This window comes from Scyliorhinus canicula, chromosome 31 (assembly GCF_902713615.1).
Source record: "Scyliorhinus canicula chromosome 31, sScyCan1.1, whole genome shotgun sequence".
NCBI lineage: Eukaryota > Metazoa > Chordata > Chondrichthyes > Carcharhiniformes > Scyliorhinidae > Scyliorhinus > Scyliorhinus canicula.
In genome coordinates, this window is record NC_052176.1 from 3,465,920 (window position 1) to 3,484,166 (window position 18,247).

The window sequence follows — 18,247 nt, forward strand, 5'->3', positions numbered from 1 at the left end:
TCTTCACTCGGGGAAGGAGTCGGCCATTTTGGGGACCGAGATGAGGAGAGATTTCTTCACTCGGGGAAGGAGTCGGCCATTTTGGGGACTGAGATGAGGAGAAATTTCACTCGGGGAAAGAGACAGCCATTTTGGGGACCGAGATGAGAAGGAATTTTTTCACTCGGGGAAGGAGTCGGCCATTTTGGGGACTGAGATGAGGAGAAATTCTTCACTCGGGGAAGGAGTTGGCCATTTTGGGGACAGAGATGAGGAGGAATTTCTTCACTCGGGGGAGGAGTCGGCCATTTTGGGGACTGAGATGAATGCCTACCCCTGTTCCTATGAAAGGTACTGGAGAAATACCTGTCCTTTCTGACAAAGAAACGGGGGCCTGTATTTGTGTGTGTTTGAACGTTAGCTTCTTGCACCCCTGAATTAATTTTCTTTTTTTTTTTTGATCCCCCAGCTCTGAACCCGCAAGCGGCCCTGTCTCAAGTGAGGGAGCGACAGCGCGTCTTCAACGGCCACGAGGAGCCGCACCCCTCCCGCTCCACTCCGGACCTCCCCGCCGACGGCAGGGCCCTCCCCGCCCCCTGTCCCGAGCGCCCCGAGCCCGCCCCTCCCCGCGCCGAGGGCGACGCGGCGGCCCCCCGCCCGGCCATCCCCCGGGCCCCCGCCCACGGGGAGGCCGAGCGGGCCGTCCTGCAGAAGCTGGCGTGGGCCAGCGGCGAGCTGGAGCGGGCCTCGTCCGTGGAGTACAGCTCGCAGCTCTGCGTCTTGATCCGGAACTGCGCCGACTCGCTGCACAGCCTGAAGCGGCTGGCGTAGACGCGGGCGTTGTTTGGGGGGGTGGGGGGGGGGTGAAATGGGTGTGGACCCTCTCCAAATCCGACGGTGCAGTTCCACACCCAGCCTGCGGGTGGCGGAGTTCTCTGCTACATTGGCTCCAGCAACATCCTCCAACGCCCGTGTGGACCTCTGAACCCCCCCTCGGCCATATTTAATTTTGCCCTGTTGCCGAGCAAACCGATGGCCAACGGGGCACTGAGCGGTCAACCGTGTTGACAAGGCTTCGGACAGCATGGCCGCCGACAGGGTTGCCAACTCTGACCGCATGTATTCCTGGAGGAAGCTTCACTTGAACAACGGCCTGGCTCGAGGAGCCTTTCTCCCGTCTCCAATATTCTTGCCACTATAAACACAAAAATTGTTAAAATTGAACGAGAAAAACGTACGTTCCCCCCCCCCGCTTGACCCTCCTTCATGGTTGATTGTTACTCTGTCCGTTAAACTTCTAAATCCTGGAGCGAACAGGGGTACCCCCTGAAGAGTTGGCTACCCCAATGTGGACCTGGCTCAGGGACAGAAACTAACGCCCGCAATTGAAAAGGTCTCTGAGTTTTTCAAGATATTCTGGGGGGGTGGGCGTGCATGGATGAAGGGGGGGGGGGGGGGAGGAGAGGAGTCAAAGGTCAATTAGACACGGACCTTTGACCTCTGGGTCTTGAGTTCAACACCAGCATGAAAATCTTTGGCGTTTCACTCTGTATCTAACCCCGCGCTGTACCTGTCCTGGGAGTGTTTGATGGGGACAGTGTAGAGGGAGCTTTACTCTGTATCTAACCCCGTACTGTACCTGTCCTGGGAGCGTTTGATGGGGACAGTGTAGAGGGAGCTTTACTCTTTATCTAACCCCGTGCTGTACCTGTCCTGGGAGTGTTTGATGGGGACAGTGTAGAGGGAGCTTTACTCTGTATCTAACCCCGTGCTGTACCTGTCCTGGGAGTGTTTGATGGGGACAGTGTAGAGGGAGCTTTACTCTGTATCTAACCCCGTGCTGTACCTGTCCTGGGAGTGTTTGATGGGGACAGTGTAGAGGGAGCTTTACTCTGTATCTAACCCCACCCTGCACATGTCCTGGGAGTGTTTGATGGGGACAGTGTAGAGGGAGCTTTACTCTGTATCTAACCCCGTGCTGTACCTGTCCTGGGAGTGTTTGATGGGGACAGTGTAGAGGGAGCTTTACTCTGTATCTAACCCCGTGCTGTACCTGTCCTGGGAGTGTTTGATGGGGACAGTGTAGAGGGAGCTTTACTCTGTATCTAACCCCACCCTGCACATGTCCTGGGAGTGTTTGATGGGGACAGTGTAGAGGGAGCTTTACTCTGTATCTAACCCCGTGCTGTACCTGTCCTGGGAGTGTTTGATGGGGACAGTGTAGAGGGAGCTTTACTCTGTATCTAACCCCACCCTGCACATGTCCTGGGAGTGTTTGATGGGGGACAGTGCAGAGGGAGCTTTACTCTGTATCTAACCCCGTGCTGTACCTGTCCTGGGAGTGTTTGACGGGGACAGCGTAGAGGGAGCTTTACTCTGTATCTAACCCCGTGCTGTACCTGTCCTGGGAGTGTTTGATGGGGACAGTGTAGAGGGAGCTTTACTCTGTATCTAACCCCGTGCTGTACCTGTCCTGGGAGTGTTTGATGGGGACAGCGTAGAGGGAGCTTTACTCTGTATCTAACCCCGTGCTGTACCTGTCCTGGGAGTGTTTGATGGGGACAGTGTAGAGGGAGCTTTACTCTGTATCTAACCCCGTGCTGTACCTGTCCTGGGAGTGTTTGATGCGGACAGTGTAGAGGGAGCTTTACTCTGTATCTAACACCGTGCAGTGCCTGTCCTGGGAGTGTTTGATGGGGACAGTGTAGAGGGAGCTTTACTCTGTATCTAACCCCGTGCTGTCCCTGTCCTGGGAGTGTTTGATGGGGACAGTGTAGAGGGAGCTTTACTCTGTATCTAACCCCGTGCTGTACCTGTCCTGGGAGTGTTTGATGGGGACAGTGTAGAGGGAGCTTTACTCTGTATCTAACCCCGTGCTGTACCTGCCCTGGGAGTGTTTGATGGGGACAGTGTAGAGGGAGCTTTACTCTGTATCTAACCCCGTGCTGTACCTGTCCTGGGAGTGTTTGATGGGGACAGTGTAGAGGGAGCTTTACTCTGTATCTAACCCCGTGCTGTACCTGTCCTGGGAGTGTTTGATGGCCAGTGGGGGAGACATGAATCTTTTCCTATTCTTGTGAGGGGCTGGTTTAGCTCGCCAGGCTAAATCGCTGGCTTTTAAAGCAGGCCAGCAGCACGGTTCGATTCCCGTACCAGCCTCCCCGGACAGGCGCCGGAATGTGGCGACTAGGGGGCTTTTCACAGTAACTTCATTGAAGCCGACTCGTGACAATAAGCCATTTTCATTTTCATTTCCCAATTCAAATCCGTATCCCAGCTCGAAACTGAACTGTCACGTCACTGGTGAATGATTCCTCCCCTTGCCTTTCGAGACAACTGACCATCAAATGACTCAGGGCACATACCACAGATAGAGCCCCCCCCCTTGTTTCCGACACTTCTCCCAGACCCTGGGAATATCATTGCCGTTGTATTATTGTTTGCGTAAATAAAATGGTTGCATTTTGCCCTCTGGTGCAGCCGATTTCTTTTGTGAATACGAGGATTTCGGAGACGGACACATGGCTGGATGGGGTGGGGTGGGGGGGAGGCGAATGACCTCCAAGGGCAGCAGCAGTGGAATATGGACCCCCCCAGGATGGACACACCGGGAAGGACACGGACTGGAGACAGCCCTCAGGAGGGGCAACGGTAAGAGGTCAAGGGAGGGAAGAGATCCCAGGGTGGAGCACGCACTGGAGATGAAGGGTTACGAATTACTTCCCCCAATTAGATCAAGTCACAAATTTGGGGGGGGGGGGAATCTTTTGAATTATAGACATTAAAACAGCCCCTCTAATCCTAGAGGGGTGTGAAAGATATGGGCGTCACGGTAGCACAGTGGTTATCACTGTGGCTTCACAGCGCCAGGGTCCCAGATTCAATTCCCGGCTTGGGTCACTGCGCGGAGTCTGCACGTTCTCCCCCCGTGTCTGCGTGTGTTTCCTCCGGGAGCTCCGGTTTCCTCCCACAAAGCCCCAAAAGACCTTGTTCGATGAATTGGACATTCTGAATTCTCCCTCTTGTGTGCCCGAACAGGCGCCGGACTGTGGCGACTAGGGGCTTATCACAGTAACTTAGACATAGACATAGAACAGTACAGCACAGAACAGGCCCTTCGGCCCTCGATGTTGTGCCGAGCAATGATCACCCTACTTAAACCCACGTAACCCGTATACCCCTAACCCAACAATCCCCCCATTAACCTTACACTACGGGCAATTTAGCATGGCCAATCCACCTAACCCGCACATATTTGGACTGTGGGAGGAAACCGGAGCACTCGGAGGAAACCCACGCACACACGGGGAGGACGTGCAGACTCCATACAGACAGTGACCCAGCCGGGAATCGAACCTGGGACCCTGGAGCTGTGAAGCATTGATGCTAACCACCATGCTACCGTGAGGCCCCAACTTCATGGCAGCGTTAATGTAAGCCTACATGTGACAATAAAGATTATTAGAGGGCAGCGTGCAGTGGTTAGCACTGCTGAGGACCTGGGTCACTGTCCGTGCGGAGTTTGCACATTCTCCCCGTGTCTGCGTGGGTTTCGCCCCCACAACCCAAAAGGATGTGCAGGGTTAGGTGGATTGGCCAACGCTAAATTGCCCCTTAATTGGGAAAATAATTGGCTACTCTGAATTTTAAAAATAGATTATTATTACTAATGTAAGCCTACTTGTGACAATAAAGATTATTTTATATATATTATGATTATTATTGGGCAGCACAGTGGTTATCACTGTGGCATCACAGCACCAGTGTCCCAGGTTCAATTCCCTGCTGGGTCACTGCCTGTGCGGAGTCCGCACGTCCTCCCCGTGTGTGCGTGGGTTTCCTCCGGGTGCTCCGGTTTCTTCCCACAGTCCAAAGACGTGCGGGTTAGGTGGATTGGCCAGGCTAAATTGCCCTTAGTGACCAAAAAGGTTAGGAGGGATTACAGGGGGAGGGTGGAAGTGAGGGCTTAAGTGGGTCGGTGCAGACTCGATGGGCCGAATGGCCTCCTTCTGCACTGTATGTTCTATGCCCACTTATTACGAATGTAAGCCTACTTGTGACAATAAAGATTATTATTATAAAGATAGCCCATGTCACTTTTGGAAGAGGGTTGCCTTAATCACTGCCCTTCACCCAACGCCACTCCCAGCAAGCGAATGCACGGTAGACATAGAACATACAGTGCAGAAGGAGGCCATTCGGCCCATCGAGTCTGCACCGACCCACTCAAGCCCTGGCTTTCCCTGTAACCCCTCCTAACCTTTTTTTGGTCACTCAGGGCAATTTAACACGGCCAATCCAGCTTGCTGGGCAGAAATTGGCCTTTCCAAGAGAGGGGAAAAAAAACTTTTTTATTAGTTTGGAGAGTGGGGGGGGGAAAGTTTCTTGTAACTTTGAAAACTTTGGAGTGTTGGCAGGGTGGGGAGGAGTGAGATTCCCCTTTAAGTACCCCCCCCTCCAACAATCTCCTTGTAAAGTCACTGGGTGAGGGGTTCGAGTGTTCCGTGGAGGCGTTTCAAAGGGAAAGTATGAAGGAAATAACGTGTGTGTTGAAGTGGTCTGGCCTCAGGGCGTGGCGAAGCTGGGGAACAAAGGGGAAGCTTGGTGCTAAAAAAGAGCAGTGCAGTGGAGACAGGAGGAGAGTTTCTCTCTGGGTGCAGACAGACAGACAGAGAGGAGAGAGGGACACAGCCCTCAGGAGGGGAGAAGACAAGAGGAAGGACATTCTTTACAGTAAGAGAGAGGAAAACCAGGAACTGCTCCCTGCAGCAATTCCCTCCAGAGTCAGTTTCATGCCCTGAAATTGACACAGCAGCTACATTGAAGGACACAGCCCAGTTGCCCACCCCCTCCCCTCCCCCTGATATTGATCCAACGCCTGAAGCGAGGGGGTGTCTGGGGGGCATCAGAGGCATGGACGGGGCGCAGAGCGGGGCGTCGGGCATCGAGGGGCTGCCCCCCCTGCCCAAGGGGCTGAGCGGCATCCTGAACTCCAGCGGGGGGTCGTGGCGCGACGTGGAGAGGCTCTATGCCAAGAAGGCGATGATCCAGGACGAGCTGAGCCGCCCGCGCCTGCTGGCCACCGAGACGCTGCTGCGGAGCAAGCCGGCCAACCTCGACGCCGCCCTGGCGGTGCTGCGGAGGGAGATGGTAAGCTTGGCGGACGCCCCCCTTCGACCTCCCCACTTGTGCCCCCCTCCGTCCGCCCCACCCCCATCGTCACGCCAGCCCGTACGGCGGGTGGTCCGCATGCCGGCGCACAATGCGGGCCATCGCCCGCTCTCCTTCGGAGTCGCGAAGGAGCGGGGTTTTTGAACCGTGCCCCCTACCTCCAGGGAGCCGAGCGCTTAACCCCGACTAATGCTCCCGCTCACCGGTACCAAGGAGGCGCCACCTCTCGGAGGGGACGTCAAATCGAGTCACTCCTCCCCCTTCCACCTGCCCTATCACAGTGGAGTGTCGTGCCTTCACAGCGCCAGGGTCCCGGGTTCGATTCCCGGCTTGGGTCACTGTCTGTGCGGAGTCTGCACGTTCTCCCCCCACCGTGTCTGCGTGGGTTTCCTCCGGGTGCTCCGGTTTCCTCCCACAGTCCAAAGATGTGCAGGTTAGGTGGATTGTCCGTGCTAAATTGTCCCATAGTGTCCAAAGATGTGGAGGTTAGGTGGATTGGCCGTGCTAAATTGCCCCTTAGTGTCCAAAGATGTGGAGGTTAGGTGGATTGGCCGTGCTAAATTGCCCCTTAGTGTCCAAAGATGTGGCGGCTAGATGGATTGGCCATGCTAAACTGTCCCTTAGTGCCCAAAGATGTGCAGGTTAGGTGGCTTGGCCGTGCTAAATTGCCCCTTAGTGTCCAAAGATATGCAGGTTAGGTGGATTGGCCATGCTAAATTGCCCCTTAGTGTCCAAAGATATGCAGGTTAGGTGGATTGGCCGTGCTAAATTGCCCCTTAGTGTCCAAAGATGTGCAGGTTGGGTGGATCGGCCGTGCTAAACTGTCCCTTCGTGTCCAAAGATGTGGAGGTTAGGTGGATTGGCCGTGCTAAACTGTCCCTTAGTGTCCAAAGATGTGCAGGTTAGGTGGATTGGCCGTGCTAAACTGTCCCTTAGTGTCCAAAGATGTGCAGGTTAGGTGGATTAGCCGTGCTAAATTGCCCCTTAGTGTCCAAAGATGTACAGGTTAGGTGGATTGGCCGTGCTAAATTGCCCCTTAGTGTCCAAAGATGTGCAGGTTAGGTGGATTGGCCGTGCTAAATTGCCCCTTAGTGTCCAAAGATGTGCAGGTTAGGTGGATTGGCCGTGCTAAATTGCCCCTTAGTGTCCAAAGATATGCAGGTTAGGTGGATTGGCCGTGCTAAATTGCCCCTTAGTGTCCAAAGATGTGCAGGTTAGGTGGATTGACCGTGCTAAATTGTCCCTTAGTGTCCAAAGATGTGCAGGTTAGGTGGATTGACCGTGCTAAATTGTCCCCTAGTGCCCAAAGATATGCAGGTTAGGTAGGGTTGCGGGGATGGGGGGGGAGGAGGGGGGCACATGTAGGGTGCTCTCTCTGAGGGTCGGTGCAGACACGATGGGCCGAATGGCTCCTTCTGCACTGAAGGGATTCAGTGATTCTATTCTATGATTCCAAAGCTGGGCTCATTCTTCGCTAGTCCCCGGTGCCAAACCAGTCGACCCCCGGCCAGTTACCTTGCTGCTGTTTAATGTGATCTTGCTGTGCGTAAATTGAGGCTCCCACTCCCCCCCATCCCCAGTGTGTGTGAGGGCGTCACACTACACCTGGTTAAGGGTGTCTTGCTACGCCTGGTGAGACCCCACCCGGAGTATTGCCTGCTGGTTTGGACCTCCTTACCTGAGAGAGAATTTACTTGCCGCAGAAGGAGTTCAGCGATAGCTGACCAGACTGGTTCCTGGGGTGGCAGGATTCATAGAATCTACAGTGCAGAAGGAGGCCGTTCAGCCCATCGAGTCTGCCCCGGCCCTTGGCAAGAGCACCCCAGTTAAGCCCAACCCTATCCCCATAACCCAGTAACCCCACCTCACCTTTTTAAACATTGAGGGACAATTTAGCATGGCCAATCCACCTAACCGGCACATCTTTGGACTTGTGGGAGGAAACCGGAGCACCCGGAGGAAACCCACGCAGACACGGAGAGGGGTGGGGGGGGGGGGGGGGGGGGAACCAAGCTGACAGGGCAGCACGGTATCATAGTGGACAGCACAATTGCTTCACAGCTCCAGGGTCCCAGTTCGATTCCAGCTTGGGTCACTGTCTGTGCGGAGTCTGCACGTCCTCCCCGTGTGTCTGCGTGGGTTTCCTCCGGGGGCTCCGGTTTCCTCCCACAGTCCAAATTTGTGCAGGATTGGCCATGCTAAATTGCCCCTTAGTGCCCAAAATTGCCCTTAGTGTTGGGTGGGGTTACTGGGTTATGGGGATGGGGTGGAGGTGTTGACCTTGGGTAGGGTGCTCTTTCCAAGAGCCGGTGCAGACTCGATGGGCCGAATGGCCTCCTTTTGCACTGTAAATTCTATGAAATTAATACTTGTTAAAAAATTTAGAGTACCCAATTCATTTACCAATTAAGGGGCAATTTAGCGTAGCCAATCCACCTACCCTGCACATCTTTGGGTTGTGGAGGGGTGAGACTAAATTTGCAGATGATACAAAGATCTGCAGAGGGACAGGTAGTATTGAGGAAGCAAGGGGGCTGCAGAAGGATTTGGACAAGCTAGGAGAGCGGGCAATGAAGTGGCAGATGGAATACAATATGGAAAAGTGTGAGGTTATGCACTTTGGAAGGAGGAATGGAGGCATAGACTATTTTCTAAATGGGGAAATGCTTCGGAAAGCAGAAGCACAAAGGGACTTGGGAGTCCTTGTTCACGATTCTCTTAAGGTTAACGTGCAGGTTCAATCGGCAGTTAGGAAGGCAAATGCAATGTTAGCATTCATGTCGAGAGGGCTAGAATACAGGGCCGGGGATGTACTTCTGAGGCTGTATAAGGCTCTGGTCAGACCCCATTTGGGGTATTGTGAGCAGTTTTGGGCCCCGTATCTAAGGAAGGATGTGCTGGGGCCTTGGAAAGGGTCCAGAGGAGATTCACAACAATGATCCCCGGAATGAAGAGCTTGTCGTATGAGGGACGGTTGAGGACTCTGGGTCTGTTCTCGTTGGAGTTTAGAAGGATGGGGGGGGGGGATCTTATTGAAACTTACAGGATACTGCAAGGCCTGGATAGAGTGGACGTGGAGAGGATGTTTCCACTTGTAGGAGAAACTAGAACCAGAGGACACCATCTCAGACTAAAGGGACGATCCTTTAAAACAGAGATGAGGAGGAATTTCTTCAGCCAGAGGGGGGTGAATCTGTGGAACTCTTTGCCGCAGAAGGCTGTGGAGGCCAAATCACTGAGTGTCTTTTTTTTTAAATTTAGATTAGCCAATTATTTTTTCCAATTAAGGGGCAATTTAGCGTGGCCAATCCACCTACTCTGCACATTTTTGGGTTGTGGGGGCGAAACCCACGCAGACACGGGGAGAATGTGCAAACTCCACACGGACAGTGACCCAGAGCCGGGATCGAACCTGGGACCTCAGCGCCGTGAGGCGGTTGTGCTAACCACTAGGCCACCGTGCTGCCCTCTGAGTGTCTTTAAGACAGAGATAGATAGGTTCCTGATTAATAAGGGGATGAGGGGTTATGGGGAGAAGGCAGGAGAATGGGGATGAGAACAATATCAGCCATGATTGAATGGCGGAGCAGACTCGATGGGCCGAGTGGCCTATTTCTGCTCCCATGTCACGGTCCTATGGACACGGGGAGAGCGTCAAACTCACACGGGCTGTGACCCTGGGCCAGGGTCGAACCCGGGACCTCGGCACCGTGAGGCAGCAGTGCTAACCACTGCTCCCACGCCGGGGACTCCGTAATGCTGTAACCCAGTAACAAGGCGACTCCGCTATTGAAACCCGGATCCGATTGGGAGCCGACGGTGCGGAGGGAGTGCAAGGGATGGGAAGACACACGTTATGATCAGACGGTAGGGCCACTCGGCCCCTCGGACTTGCCCTGTGTGTGGCCTCAACTCCACTCTCCTACTTCCCCCCCGCCCCCCCCCAGCCCATAACCCTCGACTCCCCCTCGTCTGTCAATAATCTGTCTAACGCAGCCTCGAATGTATTCAACGATCTCTGGGGAAGAAAGTTCCACTGACTCACGACCCTCAGGCGAAAAGATTCCTCCTCATCTCCGTCTTAAATGGGTGACCCCCTCATTTTGAAACTTTGCCCCCCCCCCCCCCCCCCCATAGTTTCAGACACCCCGACATTCTCGAACGGCCAATACTTCCGCCTTTCCACCCGACTCAAGGGAACAACACGGTGTGGAACAACAGCAAGGCTGCCGCCCCTACAGGCACAGGGTGGGGCGTTTATTAACAGGTTGTACCTCGTGACACAGGTTCTGAAATGAAATGAAATGAAAATGGCTTATTGGCACGAGTAGGCTTCAATGAAGTTACCGTGAAAAGCCCCTAGTCGCCACATTCCGGCGCCTGTCCAGGGAGGCTGGTACGGGAATCGAACCCCTGCTGCTGGCCTGCTTTCAAAGCCAGCGATTTAGCCCAGTGTGCTAAACCAGCCCCAGGTTCCGGGCTAGATCGGCAGCAAGATTTCCATTCTTTGCGATGCTTGGGAGCGGTTATTGCTCACGTCTCCTCCGCGTCCAGTCCCTGGCGCGTTTTTCCCGATGTGGCCACATCCTGGGCACGCACGGGTCCCACACACATTGACTCTCACTGGGGTCCCACACTCACTGACTCTCACTGGGGTCCCACACACACTGACTCTCACTGGGGTACGGGTCCCACACACACTGACTCTCACTGGGGTACGGGTCCCACACACACTGACTCTCACTGGGGCACGGGTCCCACACACACTGACTCTCACTGGGATACGGGTCCCACACACACTGACTCTCACTGGGGCACGGGTCCCACACACACTGACTCTCACTGGGGTACGGGTCCCACACACACTGACTCTCACTGGGGTAGGGGTCCCACACACACTGACTCTCACTGGGGTAGGGGTCCCACACACACTGACTCTCACTGGGGTACGGGTCCCACACACACTGACTCTCACTGGGGTACGGGTCCCACACACACTGACTCTCACTGGGGTAGGGGTCCCACACACACTGACTCTCACTGGGGTACGGGTCCCACACACACTGACTCTCACTGGGGTACGGGTCCCACTCACACTGACACTCACTGGGGTACGGGTCCCACACACACTGACTCTCACTGGGGTACGGGTCCCACACACACTGACTCTCACTGGGGTACGGGTCCCACACACACTGACTCTCACTGGGGTACGTGTCCCACACACACTGACTCTCACTGGGGTACGGGTCCCACACACACTGACTCTCACTGGGGTAGGGGTCCCACACACACTGACTCTCACGGGTACGGGTCCCACACACACTGACTCTCACTGGGGTACGGGTCCCACGCACACTGACTCTCACTGGGGCCCCACACACACTGACTCTCACTGGGGTAGGGGTCCCACACACACTGACTCTCACTGGGGTACGGGTCCCACACACACTGACTCTCACTGGGGTACGGGTCCCACACACACTGACTCTCACTGGGGTGCGGGTTCCACACACACTGACTCTCACTGGGGTAGGGGTCCCACACACACTGACTCTCACTGGGGTACGGGTCCCACACACACTGACTCTCACTGGGGTGCGGGTCCCACACACACTGACTCTCACTGGGGTACGGGCCCCACACACACTGACTCTCACTGGGGTACGGGTCCCACACACACTTGACTCTCACTGGGGTAGGGGTCCCACACACACTGACTCTCACTGGGGTACGGGTCCCACACACACTGACTCTCACTGGGGTCCCACACACACTGACTCTCACTGGGGTACGGGTCCCACACACACTGACTCTCACTGGGGTCCCACACACACTGACTCTCACTGGGATAGGGGTCCCACACACACTCACTCTCACTGGGGTATGGGTCCCACACACACTGACTCTCACTGGAGTACGGGTCCCACACACACTGACTCTCACTGGGGTACGGGTCCCACACACACTGACTCTCACTGGGGTCCCACACACACTGACTCTCACTGGGGTACAGGCCCCACACACACTGACTCTCACTGGGGTACGGGTCCCACACACACTGACTCTCACTGGGGTACGGGTCCCACACACACTGACTCTCACTGGGGTACGGGTCCCACACACACTGACTCTCACTGGGGTCCCACACACACTGACTCTCACTGGGATACGGGTCCCACACACACTGACTCTCACTGGGGTAGGGGTCCCACACACACTGACTCTCACTGGGGTACGGGTCCCACACACACTGACTCTCACTGGGGTACGGGTCCTACACACACTGACTCTCACTGGGGTACTGGTCCCACACACACTGACTCTCACTGGGGTACGGGTCCCACACACACTGACTCTCACTGGGGTACGGGTCCCACACACACTGACTCTCACTGGGGTACGGGTCCCACACACACTGACTCTCACTGGGGTACGGGACCCACACACACTGACTCTCACTGGGGTACGGGTCCCACACACACTTGACTCTCACTGGGGTAGGTGTCCCACACACACTCACTCTCACTGGGATAGGGGTCCCACACACACTCACTCTCACTGGGGTATGGGTCCCACACACACTGACTCTCACTGGGGTACGGGTCCCACACACACTGACTCTCACTGGGGTACGGGTCCCACACACACTGACTCTCACTGGGGTCCCACACACACTGACTCTCACTGGGGTACGGGTCCCACACACACTGACTCTCACTGGGGTAGGGGTCCCACACACACTGACTCTCACTGGGGTAGGGGTCCCACAAACACTGACTCTCACTGGGGTCCCACACACACTGACTCTCACTGGGGTAGGGGTCCCACACACACTGACTCTCACTGGGGTAGGGGTCCCACACACACTGACTCTCACTGGGGTAGGGGTCCCACACACACTGACTCTCACTGGGGTCCCACACACACTGACTCTCACTGGGGTACGGGTCCCACACACACTGACTCTCACTGGGGTAGGGGTCCCACACACACTGACTCTCACTGGGGTAGGGGTCCCACAAACACTGACTCTCACTGGGGTCCCACACACACTGACTCTCACTGGGGTAGGGGTCCCACACACACTGACTCTCACTGGGGTACGGGTCCCACACACACTGACTCTCACTGGGGTACGGGTCCCACACACACTGACTCTCACTGGGGTACGGGTCCCACACACACTGACTCTCACTGGGGTCCCACACACACTGACTCTCACTGGGGTACGGGTTCCACACACACTGACTCTCACTGGGGTCCCACACACACTGACTCTCACTGGGGTATGGGTCCCACACACACTGACTCTCACTGGGGTACGGGTCCCACACACACTGACTCTCACTGGGGTGCGGGTTCCACACACACTGACTCTCACTGGGGTAGGGGTCCCACACACACTGACTCTCACTGGGGTACGGGTCCCACACACACTGACTCTCACTGGGGTGCGGGTCCCACACACACTGACTCTCACTGGGGTACGGGCCCCACACACACTGACTCTCACTGGGGTACGGGTCCCACACACACTTGACTCTCACTGGGGTAGGGGTCCCACACACACTGACTCTCACTGGGGTACGGGTCCCACACACACTGACTCTCACTGGGGTCCCACACACACTGACTCTCACTGGGGTATGGGTCCCACACACACTGACTCTCACTGGAGTACGGGTCCCACACACACTGACTCTCACTGGGGTACGGGTCCCACACACACTGACTCTCACTGGGGTCCCACACACACTGACTCTCACTGGGGTACAGGCCCCACACACACTGACTCTCACTGGGGTACGGGTCCCACGCACACTGACTCTCACTGGGGTACGGGTCCCACACACACTGACTCTCACTGGGGTACGGGTCCCACACACACTGACTCTCACTGGGGTCCCACACACACTGACTCTCACTGGGATACGGGTCCCACACACACTGACTCTCACTGGGGTAGGGGTCCCACACACACTGACTCTCACTGGGGTACGGGTCCCACACACACTGACTCTCACTGGGGTACGGGTCCTACACACACTGACTCTCACTGGGGTACTGGTCCCACACACACTGACTCTCACTGGGGTACGGGTCCCACACACACTGACTCTCACTGGGGTACGGGTCCCACACACACTGACTCTCACTGGGGTACGGGTCCCACACACACTGACTCTCACTGGGGTACGGGACCCACACACACTGACTCTCACTGGGGTACGGGTCCCACACACACTGACTCTCACTGGGGTCCCACACACACTGACTCTCACTGGGGTACGGGTCCCACACACACTGACTCTCACTGGGGTCCCACACACACTGACTCTCACTGGGGTACGGGTCCCACACACACTGACTCTCACTGGGGTCCCACACACACTGACTCTCACTGGGGTAGGGGTCCCACACACACTGACTCTCACTGAGTTAGGGGTTAGACTAACGCACAAACATCCCCGTCACAAATACATGAGCCAAACAGTAGGCCCGGAATAAAGAAAGCACGGTTTGAGTACTGTTTAAGAATCTTTGCCAGTCCCGGCTTTGTGTGGGTTAGCCTGTGCCGTGAAGGAGCACCTTGTTTGTCTCTTTCGGAGTTAGCAGCTGGAGATGTTTGGATGAAAGGTGGAGATTAGGCCCCTGCAGACTCTCAAGCATAGATGTCCCTGTTAAACGCAGTCCCTCAAGCTGTGCCTGTGTTTACCTCACGTGAGGCCTCGAATAACTTTAAACAGCCAGCTGCGGGCAGGCATTGTTGTTTTTTTAAAATAAATTTAGATTCATTATTTTTCCAATGAAGGGGGAATTTAGCGTGGCCAATCCACCTACCCTGCACATCTTTGGGCTGTGGGGGCGAAACCCACGCAGACACGGGGAGAGCGTGCAAATTCCACACGGCCAGAGCCGGGATCGAACCTGGGACCTCGGCTCCGTGAGTCTGCAGGGCTAACCCACTGCGCCGCCGTGCTGCCCCAGGCACGCATTGTTAATCTGAGCAATCCCCTCGTTCCCCCTCCCCTTGCCTCTCTTCCTCACTCCTCACGAGTGAACCCTGCCCCCCCTACAACCCCCCCCCCCCCCCCCCCCCCGGGAACCTTCCTCTCAGACTGGACGCTGAATGGCGTCCTCCCGTACCCGTGCTGTTAAGAGAGACTCGCACCGTGGGTCACTGCCCTCTACGACCCTACTCCATCACCTCGCTCTTTGCTAGCGGGGTGCGGACTATTTGATTGCTGGGCGGAGTGGGGGGGGAGGCGGGCGAGTTGGCGCATCTCGTTTGCCTATTCTCAGCTTAATCCGCCCGTTTAAAGGGCTGGGTTTTGAGGGGACTGATTCTCGCCTCTCTTCCCCCTAACCGCGGGGCCACCAGACATCAATCGGGGGCAGGAATCCGGACCGATTCTCACCCTGACCCTGGGATCACCGGCCGGCGATCAGGAACAGGAAACCGGACAGATTCTCCCCCTAACCCTGGGATCACCGGACGGCGATCAGGAACAGGAATCCAGACCGATTCTCCCTCTCTTCCCCCACCCCTCTAACCCTGGGATCTCTGGACGACTTGACTGTTCTCCCCTCCCCCCCCCCCCCGCCCCCCCATGTCCCAAAAAGACTTGGAACGCTGGCTGTCTCTCATTTAGATTTAGAATAGTACAGCACAGAACAGGCCCTTCGGCCCTCGATGTTGTGCCGAGCAATGATCACCCCACTCAAACTCACGTATCCACCCTATACCCGTAACCCAACAACCCCCCCTTAACCTTACTTTTTGGGACACTACGGGCAATTTAGCATGGCCAATCCACCTAACCCCGCACATCTTTGGACTGTGGGAGGAAACTGGAGCACCCGGAGGAAACCCACGCACACACGGGGAGGACGTGCAGACTCCGCACAGACAGTGACCCAGCCGGGAACCGAACCTGGGACCCTGGAGCTGTGAAGCATTGATGCTAACCACTATGCTACCGTGCTGCCCCTACTCATTGAATCCCTACAGTGCAGAAAGAGGCCACTCAGCCCATCGCTTGGCGCCGACCCTCTGAAGGAACGCCCCACACAGGCCCACGGCCTATCCCCGTAACCCTGCCGAAGCGTTTGGGCACGAAGGGGCAATTTATCACGGCCAATCCACCTAACCCGCACATCTTTGGACTTGTGGGGGGGAAACCAGAGCTCCCGGTGGAAACCCACGCAGACACGGGGAGGAGTACAGACTCCATGCAGTCACCCGAGGCCAGGATCGAACCCGGGTCCCCGCCGGTGTGAGGGAGCAGTGCTAACCGCCATGCCGATTATATCTTTTCGCCTGGGCACTCAGAGGAAAGAGACATAAGTTTGGCAAAAGAAGTGGGATCCCGCAGGGGTGATAGGCAGCTCAGGATCACACACCGGAGTGCCACGATTAACCGGAACCCCCCCCCCCCCCCTCCCCTTTGTGCCTCCTCCTCAGGTGGGCCTGCGACAGCTGGACATGTCCCTCCTCTGCCAGCTGTGGTCGCTGTACGAGTCCATCCAGGAATACAAGGGCCTGTACCAGGACATGACCTCGTCCATGCACGCTGTGGAGCACGCCGCCGACTACGACGATGAGGAAGAGTACGAGGCAGACCCAGCCGGCCTGGATCGCTCGAAGGATAACGCGGCACGCAACAGCCTGAAGGTCCCCCAGACGCAGAACTCCCGCGACCAGTGGCTTCAAGATTCTTTCCACATTTCAATATAGCTCGCACACTCCAGCCTAGAGAGAGTGCGGCCTAGCTCGCACACTCCAGCCTAGAGAGAGTGCGGCCTAGCTCGCACACTCCAGCCTAGAGAGAGTGCGGCCTAGCTCGCACACTCCAGCCCAGAGAGAGTGCGGCCTAGCTCGCACACTCCAGCCTAGAGAGAGTGCGGCCTAGCTCGCACACTCCAGCCCAGAGACAGTGCGGCCTAGCTCACACACTCCAGCCTAGAGAGAGTGCGGCCTAGCTCGCACATCCAGCCCAGAGAGAGTGCGGCCTAGCTCGCACACTCCAGCCTAGAGAGAGTGCGGCCTAGCTCGCACACTCCAGCCTAGAGAGAGTGCGGCCTAGCTCGCACATCCAGCCCAGAGAGAGTGCGGCCTAGCTCGCACACTCCAGCCTAGAGAGAGTGCGGCCTAGCTCGCACACTCCAGCCCAGAGACAGTGCGGCCTAGCTCGCACATTCCAGCCTAGAGAGAGTGCGGCCTAGCTCGCACACTCCAGCCTAGAGAGAGTGCGGCCTAGCTCGCACACTCCAGCCTAGAGAGAGTGCGGCCTAGCTCGCACACTCCAGCCCAGAGAGAGTGCGGCCTAGCTCGCACACTCCAGCCTAGAGAGAGTGCGGCCTAGCTCGCACACTCCAGCCTAGAGAGAGTGCGGCCTAGCTCGCACACTCCAGCCTAGAGAGAGTGCGGCCTAGCTCGCACACTCCAGCCCAGAGAGAGTGCGGCCTAGCTCGCACACTCCAGCCTAGAGAGAGTGCAGCCTAGCTCGCACACTCCAGCCGAGAGAGAGTGCGGCCTAGCTCGCACATTCCAGCCCAGAGAGAGTGCGGCCTAGCTTGCACATCCAGCCCAGAGAGAGTGCGGCCTAGCTCGCACACTCCAGCCTACACAGAATCGCTCGAGGGGGATGGGGTAGACAGGGGAGGGGGGGTGTGATTGGGGTGGGATTGGTAAGAGGGGAGGAGACGGGGGGGGGGGGGGGGGGGGGGGTTAAAGTGGGTGGAAGGTTCCAGAGCAGGATCTGGACACTTTGGATCTTATTTCTTCCATTTTTCCAGACAGATATGTTCCCCTGTGCCACTTGCTCTCTGAGTTTTGACTAACAAACATGCTCCACCCACTGCTTGTGAAATGTTACCAAAGATTCTTCTTTTGTGCTGATGTTCGCCTCCGTATCTCATTTTATTCACGTCCGTGGTTATGCCAAAATGGAAGCCAATTTGCCTGCACTGAAAATCATAACTTATACCCCCAGTGAGAGTCAGTGTGTGTGGGACCCCAGTGAGAGTCAGCGTGTGTGGGACCCGTACCCCAGTGAGAGTCAGTGTGTGCGGGACCCCTACCCCAGTGAGA

The 18,247-nt window shown here is 56.3% G+C and overlaps 2 protein-coding genes across 3 annotated transcripts in view; both read left to right on the top strand.

Annotated features, from left to right (window-relative positions):
- Positions 1-1,645, top strand: part of znrd2 (zinc ribbon domain containing 2) — a 12,522-nt gene extending 10,877 nt beyond the window's left edge. For both annotated transcript variants that reach the window (XM_038787462.1, XM_038787463.1), the window contains exon 4: positions 449-1,645. In XM_038787462.1, the coding sequence (XP_038643390.1) occupies positions 449-810 (362 nt within the window). In that variant the 3' untranslated portion in view covers positions 811-1,645. The remainder of the gene's footprint in view (positions 1-448) is intronic.
- Positions 1,646-5,407: 3,762 nt separating this feature from the next.
- LOC119958940 (leucine repeat adapter protein 25-like) lies at positions 5,408-17,809 on the top strand. Its single transcript, XM_038787464.1, has 2 exons — positions 5,408-6,129; positions 16,619-17,809. The coding sequence occupies exons 1-2, from the start codon at positions 5,893-5,895 to the stop codon at positions 16,889-16,891; spliced, it is 510 nt and encodes a 169-aa protein (XP_038643392.1). The 5' UTR covers positions 5,408-5,892; the 3' UTR covers positions 16,892-17,809.
- The last annotated feature ends 438 nt before the right edge of the window (positions 17,810-18,247 follow it).

Excerpts from the sequence above, each read along its gene's own strand:
- LOC119958940 (XM_038787464.1), top strand. The coding sequence starts at position 5,893 with ATGGACGGGGCGCAGAGCGGGGCGTCGGGCATCGAGGGGCTGCCCCCC. Across the intron at positions 6,130-16,618 it reads CGGTGCTGCGGAGGGAGATG|GTGGGCCTGCGACAGCTGGA; the intron begins GTAAGCTTGGCG and ends CCTCCTCCTCAG.